Source organism: Cotesia typhae, unplaced genomic scaffold (genome assembly GCF_013202065.1).
Source record: "Cotesia typhae breed Kobodo isofemale line unplaced genomic scaffold, CoteBio_Ctyphae scaffold_13, whole genome shotgun sequence".
Classification (NCBI taxonomy): domain Eukaryota; kingdom Metazoa; phylum Arthropoda; class Insecta; order Hymenoptera; family Braconidae; genus Cotesia; species Cotesia typhae.
The window spans coordinates 930,100-954,429 of NW_027423774.1; the positions used below are offsets into that span (position 1 = coordinate 930,100).

At 25.7% G+C, this 24,330-nt stretch overlaps 1 protein-coding gene across 1 annotated transcript in view; it reads right to left on the reverse strand.

Moving 5' to 3' along the window:
- Positions 1 to 34: 34 nt before the first annotated feature.
- LOC141534405 (CD151 antigen) overlaps positions 35 to 24,330 on the reverse strand; it is a 52,749-nt gene continuing 28,453 nt past the window's right edge. Inside the window, 6 exon segments of the mRNA XM_074253745.1 lie at positions 35 to 535; positions 652 to 813; positions 1,361 to 1,534; positions 10,534 to 10,571; positions 10,574 to 10,724; positions 17,032 to 17,219. Of these exon segments, the coding sequence (XP_074109846.1) occupies positions 389 to 535; positions 652 to 813; positions 1,361 to 1,534; positions 10,534 to 10,571; positions 10,574 to 10,724; positions 17,032 to 17,151 (792 nt within the window). The 5' untranslated portion in view covers positions 17,152 to 17,219 and the 3' untranslated portion in view covers positions 35 to 388.

The following is a 24,330-nucleotide window of genomic DNA, read 5'->3' on the forward strand; positions in this document are numbered from 1 at the left end:
AAAAAGAAATTATAGTCTTCTTTGTACAGATGAGTAAATTTAGTTGTGATAGCACCTTTTTTTTTTTTTTTTTTATTACACAATATTAATAATAATAATAAATTTTATGAACATCGTGTTAGCATAATACATAGTCATATCAATAAAAAGATGTTCAACTAGTTTAGCAATCGATCATTCATATTCGGAAGTATTCACTCTCCGATGTTATACGTAACGGATGAGATATCATTGTTAGTTTTTAGAGAAACTGTCAATATCTTCATATTTCTCGATCTTCTGTTAGATTGATATCTCTTCGTTACGCGGGTGCTTCTTGTCAAATATGATGCTGTGCATACCTGCACCAGGTTTGACTGTTATTGTTGTCTTCATAGTAAAGTAATTCTCAGTCATCAAAATCATGCCGTAGCTTTATATAAAGACAGGAGCCAAGAATTATTCCGAAGACTTCAAGAACAGATAATCCGAGACCGACAGCTCCCAAGATAATCAGGTGCTCCTTTGTCGTCTCCAAAAACTTGTATATGCATCCCTGTAATTATTTAAATAATTGTTACTTTGTGTTCATTTTACATTTAATCGTCTCAAGGATTAAAAGTAAAATTATTATTATTATTATTATTATTATTATGAAGCAGATAAATTTACCGTGTATTGAATATTAGATGGATGATCTCGTCTTCCACAGAGTAGTGTGGGTGTTTTGCAACAACTATCAGGTACTAAACTTCCATCACGCTGTACTTGTTCATCTTTGAACCATTCGCTCGCTAACCAATCCTCGAATCTTCTTGCTCCACAGCATCTGAACTAAAATCATTTGTAATATTTAATATTAATATTATCCGTCCCAAAAGTAAAATTTAATATATTTAAAAAAATTTTTTTATTTACAGACTTTATATTTAAAGTTATTAATGAAATATAATTAGAAAATGACAATAATCAGTGACTTATTGACAAAATCATGGAAAAAAAAATATTGGCAACATCTGGTGACTTAATAACTTCGTGTGTGCAATTCTTGAACATATTCGATAACAAATGGCTATATTTGATTTTTAAAGAATAAAAGTATTGATTGTACAGGCGAGGAAGGCCAAAAAGTAAACGTTGTGTTTGACAAAAAAAAAGTATAATTGTTCTTTTAGTAGGATGTTTGCTGAATGCTTAAGAAGTGTTATTAAAAATTTTTCTCACAGTAAGAAATAAAACTTAAAAATACTGGAGAATTCTTTCTTCTAAATTTTTTTATACTTTCAAGTATTTAATAAAAAATATACTCAGTATATTCAAGTAAAGATATTCTATTACATTAATCAATATGATAAAACTATCTCTATGTATATATACTTACTTCAATCTGCATTTTGTCAATTGCTGCGGTTTCTCGAGAACTCACAGAGTAATATTCCAGGAAAGTGCGGTTCAGAGTATCTTTTAGCTCCGGGCCGACTTGCTCCTCATGCAATCTAGCTAATATGCCAACTCCTGCTTCTAACCCTAAAACAGCCATCACCACGAAAATATACTGAAAAAGAAAGAAATGAATAAATAAATTATGTCGATAAAAAACTGTCGAAGAGTATTAAATTTTTTGCCATAATAAGTTCAATATATAAATGTATAAATTATCTATTTAATTAAAAGAAGAAGAAAAAATTTCTCCGGTGCATTTATTTAATAATATAAATTTTTTTTAGTTAAATTCTGATTGACAATTTTTTATTTAAATAATGAAGATAGTAAAGAATATTTTGTAGCAGATATATTTTTTATTTAAAAAAGGATTTTGATAGTTACATTTTTTTATCATAATATAAAAAATTTTATATCATAAACTATTTTGTGATTTTTTTAAAATAAAAATTTTTGGTAATTTTTTAAAAATAAAAGTTTTAGTTATTTATAATTTACAAATTCAATATTACTTTATGTTTGAATTAAATTATAATCATCTTATTTCACTCTAAAAAACGAAAATTTCCATTAAACTTCAATTATAATTTTTTTTTTTTTTTTTTTTTTTTTTTTTTTTTTTTTCAATATGCAAATGGATTGAAAAAATGTTCAATTGAATGAAAAAAATTTTTACATACGTAGAATTTAAAATTTAAGGTAATTGCATGAGTGTTATTTACAACTTGACTAAAAATTATTTATTTGAAAATTATGTCGTTGATATTATACGGCTCTCCTACGCCTTTTCTGAGGGTTCTTGTTACCTGACAAGTACGAGAGAGAAGCAAATATCTGATAGTGAGCTCTAATGGACAGAGGTCATAGCGGTCATTGATACCCGTATGTGTAAAGCTCTTGTTAATCTTGTTATGTCAGTTATATGTCAGTTGTTATTGTCAAAATATTGCTTCAATTTATTAAACAAATATAATTTTTTAACATAACTGATTGATGATCTTGTCTGTCAACACTTATCGTAAATCACGAGAACATTGTATCTATTAAGCTGTAATTAAATTTTTACAATTTTTCTAAATAGTAAATTACTTTGCAGAATAAAAGCCAAGTGATGAAAGTGTTCAGCAGATAAAAGTAAGATACAACGACGTATTTCATTGTGAGGAGAACTAAATTGCTGAATGAAACAGATAAATGGGCCGTAATTGATTAAAGTGTTGAAGAAATTTGAGCCAAACAACTTGTGATTGTGTTTTACACTAGTAGAAGCTGTTATGTACTTGTTGTATAAATTTCATTGCTTAAATCTCAATTTACAACAGTATAATACATTAAATTTGATTTAATCTATAGACTTGTGATTTTTTCATCGCATTTTTTTTTTTTTATGTTCATCGAGTATTATAACTCCAATTTTATGGCTAATAGTTTTTAATCAAACTAACCCTTGAATAATTTAATTTGCGAGAGATAAAAAATAAATTTAATGAGATGATTTGCAGTTTTTTCAACAATCCGTGAAAGCTTGATATGCTCTGAATTTTTGCTAGTCAGCAAAGAGATCGTTTAATGGCTTTTTAACAGACAAAAAAAAAAAAAAAGACCTGATTATTTTTTTTAATCCCTTTTTATCTCTAGACAAAAGAATATTCGTCGAAATATTTAGGAATTTATGACAGCTAATTATGCTGCTAATTAGGTAAATTGTCAAAACTATTAAGTTTTTTAATAAACAGTAATAAACTTTTTCTATTAATACTTTTGAATTACCATAATAATTTCTTTAAAATTTTTTCCTAATGAGAAAAGTCAATTTGGAATTATTTTTCTACATGGTCTTTTAAAATGTGTTTGTTTTTTTCAATAAATATGTGTATCACCGGTCAACGTGTAAATAAACCCTATTTTTGAGCTTGAAAACTGCATCAAATGCCGGACTGCATTTAAATCGATTCATTAGTTTATTGCCAACAAAAAAATTAAAAAATTACCATTTTTTCATTTTATCGAATAATTTATGACGTTGATATTTTTTTATTTGAGAAGACCAGCTTTTTCAATTTCTGTCAGAATCACTCCAATTGATTGATTGGTTTCTATTGTCAATGGAAAATTTAAGTAATGAACGTTTTTCTCCCTTTTTTATTTTTTTTGTTTAGTATTTGTTTTAATTTTCCGATTAAAACAGAATAAATAACCTTTATCAATTTTTTTAATCGATTTTAATAAATTTCTTTGATGTATTTTTAGAATTTAATTAACAAATAAATTATTTTTACAAAAATTCACGAGTGGAAATTAAAAAAATTATAAATTCAATTTTTTAAAAATATTAATTTAAAAAAATTTGTATTGACTTTTACAAAACAGTTTTAAAACCGAAAAACTCAACAGTTGTATTTTAAATCGAAAATCAAAAAAATTTAAACAGTTTCATAAAAAATTGAGCAATAAAAAATATATGATAGAGTCCAGGTAAAATTCAACGATGAAATGAATTTTAAAGATATAAAATTGTAAATTGAAAAATCAGCAAACGAGCGTATGGAATAATTTAATACTGACAGTACAATAAAATGCTCATAAAATCTGTGTGAACGAGGTAAAATATATATCACGTGTTTCAGTGAATCAGATTTATTGACGGGCGACGGACATGGCTATTTGTATTGTTCAACATTCCGATGTATGCAATCGACTTGACGTACTATAGGGAGAGACACACACGCGGCAAACTGTCAATTACCACGTTACGCTAAATTCCGAATTCATGGCAATATATTGCACCACTATGGTCTAATTTATTATCAACCGTTCAATAAACTATCTGTCTATATCGATCACTTTGATCCTCATGCGTTTAACAATCTGTACTCTAGCAAATCTCACGTATTCAAACTCATTCACATTCTCCAATCTCCAATGCCCAAATTTCTGCATTTCATTCCACTCAACAGATCTATAATAATTTACTTTTGTGCATGCAATTAATTTGAAATATTTCTATATTAATTATTCAATTTGAATTATGGACATTCCAGCAGTAGTGAATTAATTTCTGTGATGCAAATGGATGTAATGTTATTTATAACATACATACATTTTAATTGAGGATTAAGAGACATTATATATGAATGTAAATGATGTCAAAGATAAATTATTGCTCCGCCTATATTGAGGTGCGTCTTGTTAACTTTCAGGTATAAAAATAAAATGGTTAATTAAAAATAAGTTTTGTTTTTAAATTGTTATTATCACAATCAATCACTTATAAAATTTATTATTATTTTTTAAATATTTTAACCGGTTAAAGAATGATAAATGAAACAGTACATCGTAAAATCATGTGAGTTAATAAAATAAAATACTAAAAAATATTTCACAGTGAATAATTATTTTTTTTATACTATAAACACTGATAAGAAAATTAATTTGATTCTTTATTAAATTAAAATGAACTCAAAAAATCATTTTGAAGAATTTCTTTGCCTCGAATTAGTTAAAAAAATTCGTAAAACCTTTTCTTTCTTGATTTAAGATCAGTAATACCACCAAACGTACTCTATTAGGATTTTTTTTAATCGATACTGATTACTACAGTGTAAAAAATTGGGAGTCAATCGGAAGTACAATTAAGGTGAGCGATTTCTTGAACTATGAAGATTAAATATTTTGAAAAAGAATTTTTATTGAAAATATTGCCTAATTTTGACAATTATAAATTATAACGTAAAATTAGTTAATCGAATAACTAAAATTTAAATTTTAACTTAGACATGTTGTATAATAAATTACCTGGTAAATAATTAATAGTTAATATTTTACTGGAACATTAGCGGACGTAGAAATTATGTTATAATTGAATCCTTCAGAGTCATATAAATATTTTATACCAACGCTTGACATCTGATACAACATTCAACTCATAATCTACTAACTAATCTCGACGAAATACGAATTTGACGTAAAATCAATACTAATATCTATTTTACTACTGCTGAAACCTTTGCCATCGAGGATTCCAAAATTCCGTTGATAAAACATCTTAATTTTTTTACGACTTGTTTTAGCACTCATAAATCCCACGTAAGTAGTTTAAGTACCTTTTTGAATATACGGAGTTAATTATGATGATTAATTTTCTAGCATCGTTTATATTATTCTGAAGGACATCAGATCGATATTTAGTGCAAGCATAGGAAAAATTTGAGATCAAATGAATTTCATTATTTAATACTTATGTCAAGGAGCGTAATATTACCTTTTATATTATATCTTATCGATGAAAAAATAGAATTAAATAGACCCAACCAAAGAGATCATACCGACTTCTAAAGGAAATTTATTTAGCCATGCAACGAGAAATATAATAAAAAAATTTACAAGGTGCACAAGAATATAATCTAGAGTTTTATGATTTTTTTTTTTTTATGTGGTCTTAAGCGAGTTGTTTTTATTTGACAAGAAAATGTATAGTAGCGGAATTTTATAATAGACGGGTCGGCTCAAAAGATCGTAAAGTAAGAACAAATTATATGATCATGAGCTCAAATGTATTTTTTTATTGCAATTCGCATTTTTCAAAATTATTTTTCGTGTCGGAGCTTACATTTCCCTTTCGTTCCATTACATGGATATCGAATTTCATGCATAAAATATCTTATTTTGTACGGTTCTTTTTTTTGATATCCGCAAAATTTAATAAATTTTAGGCAATTGAAATATCTGAACTATTCTCCAAGAGAAAATGAAAGAAAAATAATCTGGTAATAAAGAAAATTGTCGGTATGAAATAAATAAAAAAAATAAATAAATTACTAGCGTTAATCTAAAATTGCCGTTAATTTATCAGTGACATTTTTTTTATTGATGTTGACCATCAATTCACGTTTCTTGTTTCTCTTTAATTTAATTTTCAATTCCACTAATTACTTTCATACAATTTAATACTGACAAAAAGAAAACTGAATTGTTATTTCAAAGAAAATAAGATATTTCTTTGTTAAAAAACTTTTATTTGCGATGTCTAGGAAAAATAAGGGCAAAGTGCATTAAGTCTCAGTGTTTTTCTTTGCCTCAAGTCCCAAACATTTTATAAAAGATCAAATCAAACTTTATTGGATACATAAAGATGCAAATAAAATTCAAAAAATAAATCTTGGGTGATTAAAAAAAAAAAGTAATTTATTTCATAATATTTAACCGAAAAAAAAAAAATAAATTGTATAGTTTAAAAATTCATTTCAAGATAAAAGTGAAGTTTATCAATACTTAAAGAGTCACTTGAGTAATTAATTTAAAAAGTTACATTAAAAGCACAGCAAATGTATATGATTTGAATTTTAATATAATTAATTGAGTACTCTTTAAAATTAAAGGCAACATTTTTTACTATAAAAAACGAATAAAAATTTTTAGATCAATATTTTACGAGCTCGGATTAAAGAGAGAGTAATAGAAAATTTCAATTATTCAGATGTTCCAAGTGATCACGTGTGTCTGCAGATTGTGGATATTTAAAGAAAATTAAAGTTAAAAAAAAAAAAATTTCTGAAATTCAATTTCATGCATTAACAAAGTTTGAGCTATTAGTAAACTTATGTACGCTAGCATACTGAAAGTATTTAGGAGATCTCAACTCAATTAAATGCCTGATAAATCCATTTGCAATAAAGTTTAGGACTTTTAGTGATGTGATGATGATGAGAGGCTACAAATAGTGTGGTATATGATCTTTGAAAAGTAAATTAAAATAATTTAAGTATCATCTTTACAGTATATTTCTGTGTATGGAGTATATAAGCGTCTGAGCTAAATAAATTTCAGGCTGTTAGATACGCAAAGTGGCTGTTATGGCTATTATGCACATACATATGCTACTAGCACTCGTTGCACATGTAGGTGATTGATAAGAATGAACGTCAACTAAGTTAAATTCACAGAAACAACCTACTAATACATCTTAATAAATTGAATCTAGGTCATTGCTTCGAAGATAACTTTGTTTTTGTGATCATTTAACACTTTTTACATTTATTGATTATAGTATCAATTCGTCAAGGATCATTAACTTTAGTGTCACTTATATTGAAGATAAATAGCACTTTATGTACACCAAGCGCATTCAAGAGTGATTTTATTTCTTGTATTACTATTTTCTTTTATCAATATTATTTAGCTTATAGTACTTATGGAAAATTTATTGTAGTATTAAGATGAAATTGAAAAATTTTTTAAATCATCAGAAAATTTTTTTCATTATAAATTTCCACTTACTTTTAGTAACAATATAAACAGAATATTCTAAAAGATGGTTTTTTTAAGAACCTATAATCTTATTGTAACTTTTTTATAAATTTTTTAATCAAGATAAAAATATTTTATGGAAAAAAAAAAAGTATAGATATTAATTAAAAAAAAAAAAAAAAAAAAAAAAAAAAAAAAAAATCATTAAAAATGTGTTTATCATTGAGTTTTTAGAATATAATTTCCAAAACTATACATCTGCACACCGAAAATTTATATCTACCTTTGAAACTCTACAGATAGAACTTATAGACATCGAGCTCCATCAATTCCTGGCGAATTCTTGTGAGATACTTGAAGGAAAAGTGGTTAGGATTCCTGATAAATGTTTAATTCACTGAGAACATGTAAGCTCTACTGCGAATATCAGAATATCTATATTATATTGATGTAGAGCTCGATTAAATGTGGAAAATAAATTGCTTGCATTTTTACATCAAATTCTGATGAACGTAATTGAACGAAAAGCTATTTCCATTTTTTAAAAATACTATTTTATCATAATTAATACCGATCCTTTATTTTCAATTGAAAATTTCCGGCTCGAAATAAGATTATTAGTATTATTACATATATTCTAAAAAGGAGTATTTTTTATTACACTTTTCCAAGTAGAAAGAACTTTATAAAATAGAAGGAAAAAAAGAAGAAAGCTTTCACCAGTTTCACATAAATAAGTTATAATGTACTATTTTATGATGATAGTCATCCTATTTGAGTATGGTTTATGTAGTGTGAATCTACGGAATTGTTTTCTGAGGAAAATGTCATTTCCATAAAAAGTGAATTAAGTGTATTCATATTTAGATGTTATTTTAAAATATGAAGCATATTAACGAAATAAGATTATGGAATAAATTAAAATGTTTTAGTCTGATAAATAAACATAGTTGAAATAATATTAAAGTACTCCAATAAATATCATTTTTACATCCGTAGACTCAATGATACTTTCCTCTGAAATACTGTAAATTTTTCATTCAATTTTTATTGCTTAGACTAAGAGCCTTTTTCATTTTCTGTTATTAAAGAAAATTTGAGTGTTTCTAAAGTAGAGTTGTAAGAATTTAACAATGTTAAAGTAATAAAAAAAAAAAAAAAAAAAAAAAAAATACAAGTGAGAGAAAATCTACGGGCTTAACCAATTACTTTCTACTGATGTAGACGCTACTATTTCCAGATATAACTCATATAAAATATTATTTTATTTGTACAAAATAAAACAGTTCTCATTTATTTGTTAAGCTTTTAACGGGTCAAAAAACAATATAATTTTATTAGTATTAGTACTAGTATACATGCATGTACATAAAACAAATTCAATTAGAGAAAACGAATCAAGCATTAAACAGCAATGCTTTTCCGTTTTGTTTAAGCGAATTCTTAATAGAAAAAAATAAATCATTCAATCTCATTTTTTTAAAGTAACAACATCGTATTTATTTGTATTATTGAGTAGAGTAATTTAATTTACAAGTATGATTTGTTAAAAAAGTTTTTTAATGTATTGAATAAAAGAATTTCATTTAAATATTTGAGTTATCTTATATTAACTGTTCGCTAAAATCCAATAAGTTATGAGATATTTTTATAGATACTTGTACCAATAGGTTTTTTATTCTCAGGAAGATTTCATAAAATTCTATTGCTATATCTTAGTGATAAAATTTAAAAATAGCATACAAATCTTTCAAAAATTAAATTTTCCGATATTTTTTATAATATAAAAATTTCCACGGATTCGAATTAATAAATCTTTAAATCACAAAAAATGAATGTCTTAAACAACAGTAAAATTTTTGAAGAAAATATTTTTCTGGATTTTAAAATTTAATTATTGCAAAAATCAGTCAATTTAAAAATTATTACTCTAGTATTTATCCAAATACAGTCAAATAAAAGAAAAAATTATTTTCTTTTTTATTAATTATTTTTAACGTTAATTTTATTTCACTGAAGTATTACGCACTCGGCTTATTAATTTTTGTAATTAATTAATTTTAAATTGAAACTTTTTATGAACATTGCTTGATCTTTAACGTCATATTACAAAATAAAATTTTATATTATCAAAATAGCTGAATATAAAATATTAAATAATGATTATCAATTGAATAAAATACTGATTAGGTAATACAATTAACGAACAAGTTATATTAGTCCAATAGAGATCGTGCTACTTATAATTTCCGAACGGCATTATGGTAATTTTGAGCAATCAGCCGCTTTAACGGGTTTACCAATTGTATCCAGATGTGAAATAGTTAATGTTTTACGACTGTGCAAAATCTCATATACGATTATTGCTTCGTGTATAAAAATTATTTAAAGGTAATAATTTATTATTCATGTATTGAGCGAACGTGTGACAAACAATTAGCGTAGAAATAGCATTTTTTTTACTAACATCTTTGATGGTATTATAATAATGCTCATAAATATAAAAATAATTAAATCTCAATATATGCGGATTTAATTAAAGTATATAAATGGTCAATTTATGTTAATTAAATTATAAATATTTAGTTTGAATGTTTGTATTAAAAAAAAAAGAAAATATAATTAAGTGTTTATTAAATTTTTTCAGTTGCTTTATTATTCTTAAAAAGAACTATTATTTTAGTTTAAGCTTACTGTGCTTTACTGCGAAGATAATTTATTTTTTTTGTGACTCTTTCCTCAACTTTTATAAAGTTTTTCATCATTGAAACTTTATCGTGCGTCTTGGAAAGAATTAAAAGATTTTCCAATAATAAAAACTTGATTTAGATTTAAATATTAATTTTAGTTTATTCTATTACTTACTATTAGTAAGACGCATCGATTTTCAGATGACACTCCCCACAGCCGAGCCAACTGCCAATTACTGCTAAAGCTCCAGCGACAATAAGAGCGTATGCAAGGATTGGATACGTTGATGTTGCCATCAATGATATGTAACTGTGTTTGGCAATTACCGTCCATAATCCTATTCCACCAACTACTAGCCCAGAAAGCTGCAATATTAAATGATAAATAATAAATAACACTTCTACGGATTACAATCCAAATTGTAAAGATAAAACTTATCTTTTATTTTACGGTCAATTATTTTTCATTTTTAAATAAAATTTTATGACCTTTCACGAATCTTGAGTGAAATAATTTTTAAATATGAAATTAAGGAATTTTTTAAGACTCTCAGTTGGAGACTTCTTTTACGAGATAAGTGGAATAGAGTCCAAAGTAGGAACTAAAGTTAAGGTTTAACGTGTGGGTGTCTTCCGTGCCTTGATTTTGTATGTAGGTGAGGCGACATTTGAATTCCAACGAACCTGTTTTTCATAACGTTTATTCTTGCGTATGTTTAAGTTATTCATTATTGTATTTCAATTATTATAAATGCTTTTTTGGAAAATTGTTTTTCTAATTCAATATAAAAAACCAAAAAAAATTTCCATTATAACCACTTATCAAAGAGCTATAAATAATTTAAATCCCCAATGACTAAGCGTAAATTAAAAACAACCGCCCTCTTTAAGTCGATAGGATTTATTCAGAGCTTTCTAAAGTAATGTAAATTCCACAAATGCGATGATAATAGAAAACTCTATTTAAAATAAAACAAATAAATCTTTCTTTTATCGTCGCTGTAGAGTTTATTATGTTTATATCAAAAGTCGTATTTAATAATAAAGCCATTCGACATTTAAAATGGAAGTAGATTTCATTTCTATGGACAAAACGACTGCAAGAATGAAATTTCTTAAAAATAATCCTAAGATGAATTTTTTTTAATTTAGAAAAATATGTAAATTGAAAAATTATTTGAAGGAGAATCAGGGAAAGTATGAAATTATCAAATTTTCAAAATTTTTAAAAGCTGTAATTTCCAAAATAATTGACCGATTGAGCTTATATTTGTACTTGACCTTCGTAATTGTCTATAAAATAAATATGTTGAGTTTCATTAAGATCCCTTAAGAATTGTGGGTGCTATCGTCGTGAGAAGATAGATTTTTATAAAATAATTAGATTTTTATGAAATCTACTAATAAAATAATAAAATAGTTCGACAAATTCGAATAGCTTCTTAATAGATACATAAAGTTCTTCACAAAGTAAAGGGTGTAATGCCTAAATCAAGTCAATGTATCCTTCTCATTTTCTATTCCTGTTTCTGATATAGCTCCTCCTAACCACTTGAATAGAGAATTCTAAAGTACATGTAAGCACATATACGCTATATATATATATATATATATATATATATATATATATATATATATATATATATATATATATAAGAGTACACGAAAACGGATATATATATAGATATATCTGTAAACAGTGGTATGGCTGAGAAAGTCGTTATACCTAGTCATGGACAGATGGATAAATTATCCTACATATCTACGTGAATATACATAAGTAAACAATGTATGTACTGTGGTACATCAACATGTACGCATCAGTTTATGTGCAATTCCAGTATACTATGTTACTTTGTACAAGGAACATACAAGGAAAGTATAAACTGTGATCTTGTGTCGTGTGTACATGTCAAAAGCATATCTACTTGTTTCACTAAAACCCTTGGCAGTAGATATACGCAAACAATTGAGATTAAATTTCAAAGTTTGAGAAATTCGACTGCTTAATGGAGCATTATTTCAGGTTCACGTTATATCAGGTGGTTAATCTTCATACTCACACAAAGGTAGCTTAATTAATTCTAATAAATCATTAAATAATTGCTTTTTAAACTGAATAAAGTTTTTTTAACCTTGTAAATTAGTTGGATTTAATTTTCCAAAAAACCTTAAAGTCAAAAAAAAAACCTCAACATTAATACATTTAATTAAATAACATTAATTACTTTAATGTTACAGAAATTAACTGAAATATTGCTGATTTTAGAATTTCTTAATTAATTAATTATTATAAAGAGGATTTTACAAAAATGCTTACAGAAAAAAAAAGGCGCAACATCTTGTAAATAAAAAATTTAATTTTTAAAAAATTAATTTTTTAAATCTCTAATTATTCATGTTCTAATTTTAAGCTCTTAATTTTTTTATCAGTAATATTCATAAAAACTTTCTCAGAATAAATTTCTCTCCGCAAGAATTCAATCAATTAAAAATCATACACTCCGCAAGTTATTTAGGGAGTATGTGAAAATTTTATACAAATATGAATGTAAATTAAACTTTAATAACACAATGCAGTAAAACTAATATTAATTACATCAATGTTACAGGTATAAAGAATAATTTATAATTGGAAAGTGGAAATGTTAATATTTGCATACTCAGTGTATAAATATTAATTTTAATATTAATATGTGATTCGCGTTGCTATTGAAGCTTCATTGTATGGATAAATTTTTATTATTTAAACTTTCAGATTTAAAATGTATAACTTCATCACTTGATAAAATGCAAATATTTACTGATGTCTGAGTATTGATTCAGTCAGTAGTTGAAAATAAATAGTTCTATATCTTATTCTGCACATAAAGTTTGTAGTTGGTATTTACATCGAAGAATTTTAAATAAAAAATTATCTAGTGGTTGTTTTGATTCAAAATTCCACGATGAAAACAATATTTTCAACTTGTATTTATTTTTAAATTATTTCAAAATGAATATGGATGAAATCGGAATTTTATAAACGGAAAATATACATGCGCATGATAGATATCTAATATTTATTTTCGGAAAAAGAGCTCGTAACTCAAGCAAAGGGTAAAAAATTCTGGCGTGGTACACTTTTTATAAAGCTATCTTACAGCCCTGTAACGTTGTACTGTGTAAATTAGATTGAATATTCAACATATTCAGAGTAAAGCAGACAAAAAAAAGCAAAATGACCTCTCAAGTGAATTTTAATCGCTTTTACTTTTGATAAATTTAATTTAATTAGAATTAAGATTGCTCTTTACTTGAAAAGGTTCCATAAAAATCTTTAAAATTAAATAAGCATATTATTTTATGTTATTTTGGTTTCTATGTTTAATTTCAAACAAAGGTGCTTGGATGTGTGAATTAAATCGATCTTTTAAATTAATATAATAAGAGAGTTCAAATTAAGGTGAAGATGGAATATTACACGAATAAAATGTATGTTCTATCAAGCGGACAATTTACACATCAGTGGAGCGTTCGTGCCAAGTTGTGGTTTCACGCCAGAGTGTCTCTATATAATAGTGTAAAGAATTTTTTTTTATTAGCCTCCTGTTCGCAAACATGTCGCTGAAGAAGAGTGAAATGATAAAAAATATAAAACACGATTTAAAAATCTATACACCGTGAAAGAATATATTTTTACTCTCGAATAAATGTTGTGCATAAAAAAAATAGCAACAAAAATTTTTTATCCAATGTATTATATCCTGTAGACTTATATACTTTACTTGTACACCTAATACAAGATTTGTACCACTTTTTTTCCTGTTTTCAATTTTTATTTGCTTTACGGAATTTTATTTTTTTCGAAAATTCAAATTTTTTCACAAAACGTAAATTATTATTTAAATTTGAATTTTTCTTAATTATCTATTCGGACAAAAAAATTATTTTTGAAATTTTTTTATTCTTCACACAATTTTATTCATGAAATTTGATGAGAGTACGTTTTTTTACGTAAATTATTATTCTCAGAAAAAAAAAAAATAATAAAGCAAAAAACGAATATGAAGTGATTCGAATAATATTATTCGAAACAGTAACGCTCCAATAAGCTTTCCATAAGGATGTAAGGCTAACGATACATTCAACCAATAATCGTCAATTATATTCATGCAGAAATATTGTAGTATTATAATTTTCATCGATCATATCATTCTCATTAATAATAATACTAATAATTATCGTTAATTCTAATGGAGTGAAATGACTAAAATGAGTTGATCGGATTTAATAAAACAAAAAAGTCAATGTTGTATGTTAATAGGTCAAATTAAAAATTTATTAATACATTCAACGATTTTAATGATTACTGTAAATTTAAATTCTTCAATTTTAAATAGACTAGAAGAATGGATTATTTTTTATTAATTGATAATAACAACAAATTATTGGAATTGTGGTTAGGCATGAAATAAAATTGCATAATGAAGCTCTACGAATGAACCCGATTTTATCCATACTTGGGGAATAAAACGGTGAAAATAATTAAAATTTACGATAATAGCTATGGATATTAGAATGTGTACAGCAGGATGGTATAACATTTAATTTTCACCGAGAGTATTATGTTTTATGCAAAATACATTTAAAATTTCCACAACCAGGTCGAAAGTATCTTTAATTTAAAGTGTTTCACCATAAAAAAATTTTTAGACTTTACTTTTAAAGTATTGACTCTGAAAAAAAAAAATAAAGCATTCACTTATTGTATTCAAATTAAATCATCATCGATTATATTTAGTTAGATTTATAAACTATAAATACTAGAAAAATTGTAAAAATTTTACCAACGTCGCGATTTATGAGACTCGTTATTATGTTACAAGAACAAAGGCTCTTAATAAATTAAATTTATTGTAATCTGGACTTTATAATTTATAAGTAATGTTTCTTTAAGTTTTGTAGGAATCAAAATGACAAGTTATACAAAGCTGGCTGAAGGCTGGCAAAAGTTTATTAAATAAGCAGCTTGTTCTCGTGACAACTGTTAGAAATTTTATGATTCGGTCAATATAGTATAACTCTAAAGTTGGTTTTCTTAATGTAAGAGTCGCTACAGAGTTATAAAGATATAATACGCCTACAGGATTCTTTTAGAAAGTTCACCTCCGCATTTAAGGGATTACCGCTAAGAACCTATAGTAAGATCTTTCATGTAGCCCACTTTAGTTATTAGGCTAAGTCTTTATCAATATCAACCACGATGAAAATTTATTCTCTATGATATAGAATTCTGCCAGAGTACTCGTACTTGACAAAAATTTTTTTATATACACGAAATTTGAAAGCAAACTGAATAATAATTAAATTAATAATTTAATAAAATATTTAATACATTAATTCAAAATTATTAATTAAAAAATTTAATGAAAGTAAAACTAAAATAATTTTATTTATTTTATGAGTAATAATTTTTTTAAAGGCTTATGCAAAAAGTTAACTGATAAAGATCACAGCCACAAAGGCTGGTGTCAAAATAAATTATATAGTCACTTAATTTATATTCTGAATTAACATTAAACTTATCTCAGTACTATATTCAAAGTTAATTTATGCGTAATACCATTAAATTGATGAGCTGTTAGTGTAATGATTGTAACAACTTTACTACATTATATTTGGGAAGCAATAACAGTATATGTATATATATATATATATATATATATATATATATATATATATATATATATATATATATATATATATATATATATATATATATATATCTATTAAAATAATAACAAAAACGTGCTTTGTAATTCTAGGTAAGAACAGAGTCATGAAATAATACCAAGAGATGAATATTAATGAGATACTAAAAGTAAATTTATTTATCATTATTTAAACGTGTTATTTTTGTTTTTAATAAACCGATCGTTATTATTACATCTATATTTATATACCATGAAACTCTTCTCGTGATAGAGATAGTTATTAAATATTTAAGCTCTCTTACTGTAAGCTATAACAAAAATTTTATATGCATCAAAGAAAGACGCTTTTAAATTTAAGTATACACCTTGCAATAAAAATAAAAAAATGCTTATATATTTACTTTTAAATATAAACAAAGTATTCCATTAGAGTATAAGCTTTTTGATATAACAATTTTATTCTTTTTACGTGACAGTTTTATTAAATAATTTACTCCCAGGCATTACATGCATATCGGTAGAAAAAATGAATATTTTATAACTTTTAAAAAAATTTTATAATAATTCCATTTTTGAAATTAAGCTTTTAATTGGTAAAGCATTAAGAGCATCAAATGTTTTTATTGAGGGAAATAATTTTTAAAATACTAAGCTAATTTCATCAGTCTCTTCGAATACCTAACATGCAGATACCCTAGTGATGGTTACCATGATATTCAAATTTACGTGCTGTTAATAATTTGATTAAAATGTATGAATATAGATAACGAACAATAATTTATCCACTGTATTAAAGAGTTATGTATAATGTTATCGTAACATTGTTATGTTTAATATAAAATTGATAAATGTAGGATCAGCTACTCGCAGCTTAACGTTCGGCTATTAAATATTATCGATTACATATTGTGAGTATTAACATCAATAACAAATTTTTATGCGTACGTTAAGGATATAAATTAAAATTAAATACTCACAAATAGAACAACGTTGTAAATGTGAAGAACATATTTTAAAAAATTTACGGAGCAACAGCCATCGTCGCGAGTTCGAATTCTGGTTGAACTACCAGGTAATCTTTCCGAGCCTTTAGCCATTTCTAAACCAATTTTTTTCTTAAATAGATTATTTTTCTTAACTCTCCAGTGTCACCTTCTCATAGCATCTGCAATAAAAAAACAGATACATTAAATTAAATTTTAAACAATTGTAAAATAATAACTTTTAATTTTTATTATTTAAAATTAAATCGATAGCTTTGAAAAATTTTTTTAAAATTAATTAAATTGCTGCTCGTAATAAGGAATCTTCTGTTAAAATACTTCTCAGATTGAAAGGTATTTTTTTTTTTTTTTTTTTCCGTAAGGATGATTAATATTAATTTTCATATCTTGTGATTAAGGAGTGGTCTCTTTTTAGACACTCCATATAAATTTATCAAACGCCTCTTTGAAAGTTGGCGTGCGACCAAAGCTATACACATAATACATCCTGAGCAATACATTTGGTGACACCCAGTGACATATAGGACCACGAAGTACGTTTGTCATCGTGATAGACGTATGCTCTATATATTTTATACGTATTAAATCACTTTAGGGCTAAATATGTCATTAGTAATTAAATTTCCCAATATATTGAGTAGATTTACGCATTTCTACGTCAGTTAGTTAATTTGAGAAATATTTGTTTTTATTTTAATAAGGGCAATAGATTAAAAAAATTAAATTGAGTGAGTAAAAAATTTAGTTAAAAATTCACCAAGTAATGTTTATTAACTATCTTCAACACACTTTTTCAACTTGTAAATATTTTCTTGGAAAATATTTCTTTCTTTTCTTGGAACGAAAAAAATATTTCATTATTCACAATCGTTTTGTCAGGAATATTTGATAAAAACTAAACTCGATAACTGTAATAAAAAAATATAAATCTTTCGATCATTTTATTTGTGATAGAGTGCAAATAAATGAACTAATTTAAAACACAGTACCCATTTTTAATGATGAATATTTAATTCATTTAACTCGAATCAACTGGCATAAGATTCCACTACGATAAAAAACGAATATGCAGGAATTTAATAATCGGTGAATTCGTTCGAAGCAAACGATTCACCGGTTCGAACACGACTGATTACCGTGGACCTCAATCCGTTAATGCGATCTATGAACACTAATTCAGTTCATCTCCATGTCTGTCAATCAGGTTTGAGTTTGAGTGTAAAGTGTGACAGTGATTCACTTCTATGGATTATTTAGTTAATTCCCCGGTTTTTAATCTTTTTTTAAATCATGAAAGCTTTATTATCTATAATAGATTATCTTAAATAATTTTTTAATGCCAAAGAAAAATAAAAAATTAATAATTGACACTCAATTTTGTAGTTAAAGTTTGATCTGATAAAAATTAGAGTATCAAAAAATTTTTCTTCAGCTCATTATTTGTTTTTGAAACTTTGTAAAAGTATTTACGCTAATAAATAATTTAATTATACATTATATATGAAATGTACTTGGTATGAAATGACAATACTCACTTAAGAATCTCGTTTGTATGTATATTATTATATATCATCAAAGGCACTTTTATTTCTGAGCTCTGAATAAATGAAAATATTTGTACAAACGCTGAAAACATATTAAAATTATTTTACTTTTTTTTTTTTTACGATACTGTGAAATATATCACGTCGCATTTCTAAAACTGTAAAGGCGTTTTGCAGTTGGAAGAAAAAAGACAGGGCAAAGGCCAAATGCCAAAACAACGTTAGAGAAATACCTTCCTTTTAAATCCAACTCAACATTGTTTAGTTTACAAAGATCTGTGAGGAAAATTTAGACTCTTAAACTAAAAGGGTGTTTGATAGATTATAAAAAATTTTGACCTAAAATATAATTGTATCGATAAAATGATAATTTTTCTTTCCAATATTTATTGATAAATAGTCAGTTATTAATTTAATTTTTAATCATTTTTATTTTAATCTTTATAGCTTTAAATCTTCTCTAATGGAATAAAAATCACTACACACATTATAAATGATGATTCATCATCAGATCGTGACTCTCATATATTTAAAAGTGATTGATAGTAAATTATAGATAAACGATAAAAATAAATACTGTGAAAAATTCATTGATCCCAGTAACTTCCATCTGGGTAATTTAAATTTACTTATATCAAAAGCTTATGAATAAATCTTGCAAAGAAGTGAACACAAATCTCATTTTAAGCGATTCGCAATGAAAGCTAAATAAAAAGTTAAATAAAATGTCCAATACACTTTTTTGTGCACATCAAAAATATACTTTAAATACATATGTATAACTTTCTATCTGATAAAATGTCTATTTGATATTTCAAGGTACATTAAACATGAGTAAATATATACTTCTGCGTTACTTATTGTCGATAAGAAAATATGTTAAATTTTAAGTTACAATCGCATGAAAAAAAAAAGTTTTATTTGAATAAGTTGACTGTCAAGTGAAATCGTTCTTGTATTAATGAGATCAATTTTTTTTTTTTTTTTTTTAAAGAAATCTTTAAATAAATTACTGATGTTAGTATTTACACAGACTTTCTACTATATCACACATCCACAATTACAGAAAATAAATAAAATATATTAAATTGTCGTAAAAAATTGAGATCCAATTAGATTTATCTCGAGCATTATGGGATAGAAACTGCATAGACAAAGAAATGTGTCCTTGCGTAACACATACCGGACTTCCTACGTAGATTGTATAATCCAGCTATCTGATAATATGCACTCAATTGACTGCATAATTTATTAAACATTCTTAACTAATATTTATTTTAATTAGCCACAAAGTTAAATATTTTTCTATTAGGTTATAAATTAACAATCTTCTCCATATAAAGTCATAAAATTTAAACGTAATATTTAAAATAATTTTTCTTATCGAATTTGATGTTTCTCACACCACATCACATTAGTTTTATCCAACACAATGAAGACCCCCTACTGACGCGTCAATTTGTGGCACCGTAAGTTCCCAGCTCAAGTATATCCTCATTTGTTCAATGCCCAACGTTCACGATCAATTTACTGATGAAGCCAATCATCCAATCGTATTAACCTTGCGGGTCACTTTTGCAAATGCCCTCGCTCGTTATTGGTTGGTTCCTGCGTTCACCAGAAACATTTATGTCCTAATGAAAAATGACTATAAATTATTGAATGCTAAAATCTATAAATTATCATAATTTGTAAGCATTGTGACAGTGTTATAAATATTATTTAAATAAATAGTACCTAAATATTCGGATGATTTATTCTTTTACTGTCTGTTAAGCAACGACACATACAATAAAGGTATGTATTGTTGCGCATATTATTAATGTAGTAAAAAAATGTTAAAAAAAAATTTTCTTACAGACCAACCGTTCACTGTCGGCAATCTCAAAGAAATGATATAATCGAAAAGATATATTTAAGTTGCAAACATACAATCTGATTTTCTTCTAAAAATAGTCATACGTGACTGTCAACACTTTTGAAACACGTACTCTTCTTTAAAGTATTTTTTTTTTTTCGTTAAAATATTTGCAAACAAAAATTGCTGCAGTTTTAAGTTAAAAAAAATTTTTTTTTCTGGCTTACGTTGCAGTTAAAATTCAATCACATACAAAATCTGCAATTGAAAAATTTTATATCATATTAATTTGAAATAAAAAAATTCTTACAGGTATCTGTGACCCTATAAAATACACTCAATTCTATTTTTGTACAAATCATTACTTGGAGTTAAAAAAATACTATGTAAAAAATATTTAACTCATACAACAGTTAAAAAATATCTCTTACAATGCAAATTATCTATCGTAAAAAAAAAAGTAATTAGTCATTAGAATACAAATAGTCAGTTATTCATTGTAAAGCGTGTCTGCTGTTTACGAAGGTGGCTGGTTCGCCTATCAATTTTTTTCCGCCCATGCACTGTTTGTTTCCAGATTTGCGCACGTGGGCGAGGTAGCAGAGACTAAAGCACACAGCGTTGATGATCCAACAGCTTTACTTTGTACAGAATGAAAGATGTTCGTGCTCACCTTCTATAGTCACATTAACATCATCAAAAATGAGATACTTGAATATAAAATTACTTCTGATGCTCTCATTATAAAATAACTGTGATGTCTTTAAATAAGTCGAGCCAAATTTGCTCACTTGTGTTTTATCTTTAATCTGTGTTTGAAACTAGTAGAAGCCTGATTTTTTTTCTTTGTCTATTAATAATAAAAGTAACCTGTCAAATTTTCTTAAATCATTTATTTTGATCAATTTTTTACAGGAATTTTAAATGTATCCAAGAACGGAAATAATAGAAGCCTACCACTTAGCAAAATCTTAATAAAACATATTTTTTATGATGTTAAAGTACTTTAAAAACCACGAGAATTTCAGATCAAGATTGAAAATGAAAAATTCGCTCTAGATCTCGAAGAACATTAGCTGACAGTTAATCAGATAAATTTGATCTACGTCAAATAATAAATTCTTAAATACAATAATAAATTTCTAGAGTGAAGTTTATTTTGAAGATTTTCAGATTTCTGAAGATATTTTTGACTTATATCGGATTTTATGGCACTTACAAAATATTACTTGCTCCCATTAATTAAATTAACAGAGTTTCTTGAACTAAAAAATAGAAAATAAGTAAAAATGCTGTTAAAGCTTGAATTAAATTTCGCCAAGTCTGTGAATTATAGCTTCAGTAAATGCCGTCGAGGAGTTACAAAATCGTTTCAATGGAAATCATAAGTTTATTGAGCAGAAAGTCATAAAATTTAATGAAAAATGAAAAATGACACTTGATCACATACGAGTGTCTGGCAGACAAATTAATAAAGATTTTAATAGAAAAAAATAATTTCTATCTTTTTTTTTGGAAAGACATAATTTCCGTAGATAATAAAGACATTGAATAAAAATAAATACATGTACAGGAGCCACTGGAGCTTGCCGTTTTACTGGACATCAAATAGTATGTACTCTCATTTTTTTTTTACGTTGGTCTTAGATCTCTTTTTTTTTTTCCTCCTGTACCTTTGGGTCTCTTCTCTTTTATTTCTCGTGACTCTTCGGACCATTACGCTATATACTATATACTGATGATATACACAACCCACGCTATCCGCTATGTTCGCCTACTACCATATCGAGCAAGAGGAGTTAACAGTAAGAGTACCCGTGAAATTGGATAATGCCTTTCTCTTGCTTCGTAAACTATCTTCTTTTCGATCCGCGCTGCCTGATACATAACTTTAAATTTATAGTGGTAAATTTATGCAAAAATGAAATTGATAAGCGATACACATCATATCCATAATGTAGATTTATGAAACAAAACTCAACTGGATTACATTTAACTGACTCACTGAATCAACTATAAAGATATATTTAAATAAATATAAGTACTTGATGCAATGAATGTTCTTCTTTATTTTTAATTCTACCTCCAGTTGAATCATACGTTTATTTTATATAAAAAAATATTAACATCTGTTTTACTATCTTTGTACAGATTTTTTTTATTTAACCGATACTTTTCTCTGTATGCATGCATTATGCTAAATTTAGTTTTTTTATCATTTTGATAGAGACTTACTATAAATTTAATTGAAACCTAAATTTATCTAATGAGTCAATAGCAAATGTTTGCATTGTAGAACTTCTCCTATCTGAAGATATTTTAATTAGGAAAATCTATTTGAATATCAATTTAATTTTACTCGCATCAGATTATAAAATGATTATAAATTCTGAAATATTATTATTTTAAGTTTTACTATTGTGTAAAAACATCAGATTTTTTTTTCATCTAAATTTCTCTTCTAAAATAATCTAAAAAAAATTAGTAAGAAAAATGTGTTTTTTTTTTTTTTTTTTTTTTTTTTTTTTTTTTGAGCGATTAAATTTAATTATAAAGAGTTGATTACAGAGAATTATATATAATTTTATCAGTCAAAGACATAAATATGGGTGTATTGAATATCGTGATATTTAATTTTTATTGATTAAACTTATTAATATTTATATTTTAAAGTATATAATTTTTTTTCTCTAAAAATTAGTTAGTGAAATAATTCCGAATTAAAAAAATTTTTTAAGAATATATTTTTAGTGACTATTTAAAATTGAAATTAATTTTATTTATTAGAAAAAATCTTAAAAAGAAACAATTTATTTTAATTATGAAAAAACTTTATTTTTTAGTTTTAAATTTTCGGTAAATTTAACTTTAAAAAAAAAAATAAAAAAGAAAAAATTTGAAATAGTGGTATGTATTGGGAATCTGTGCAATTAAAAAAAAACACTCTCATTAAATTTTAAGTCTATGTATAAAAATGCAATTCCAGCATTGCTAGAAATCTAAATGCAAGCTAGTTTATAATAAATAAAACAGTATAATAAACAAAAAGCTCATAAAAAATGAATATGATATATTTTTAAAAGGGATAAACTTTATGATAGTCAAAAATAATTTAGTAGTTATAATTAAAAAAGAGTATCCGATCGTAAATCTGTTTTGAACATAACTATAATGAATGAAGTTGGGATTAAAAAATAAAACTAAGTGTGATTTGTGATATACACATATATAGGTCTATATAGTGCAAAACAAGGGACAGAATAGTATTCATAACAGTTTCATTTACACTCACACTCAGTTTGCTGTCTGATCGTCTATAGTAAAAAGTGGAACAACAGTTCCCAGAGGGGAAATGAAGTTAACACCGACCAATTTGTCGTAACTCATCCTGCCCTACGTCGCTAATTTATGAGTTACACCCTCTAGAAAGCAGAACAAATCAAATACCAGCTATGATCTAAATATTTTTCGCCAATTTATAATTAAAGTGGATGTTAAACGTCAGATGGATGAAATATTGATTGATCCTGATTGTGAGTTTAAAAATATTTAACGAAGAAGATATTATAAATTAGTTTATTAATTTAATTTTTAAATTTTGTAGAAAAAAAATCTTATCAAGTCTTTTTTTGCATGAAACAAGTAATAAAATAAAAACTCTCTTCTTTTATAATAGAAAGTATTACGTTTACGAGAAAATATAAAATAAATAACTATTTTTTTCAGTCAGCTAGCTAATGTAGCGTTGCCAAACCTTTTATCACGTTTATGTCATCGCCATTACTTGTCAGTTTAAAAAAAAAAATTGTTTAAATTTCCGTTTTTTTTTTCATTTATTTTAATACTAACAAAAAGTCTGATAATAAACCA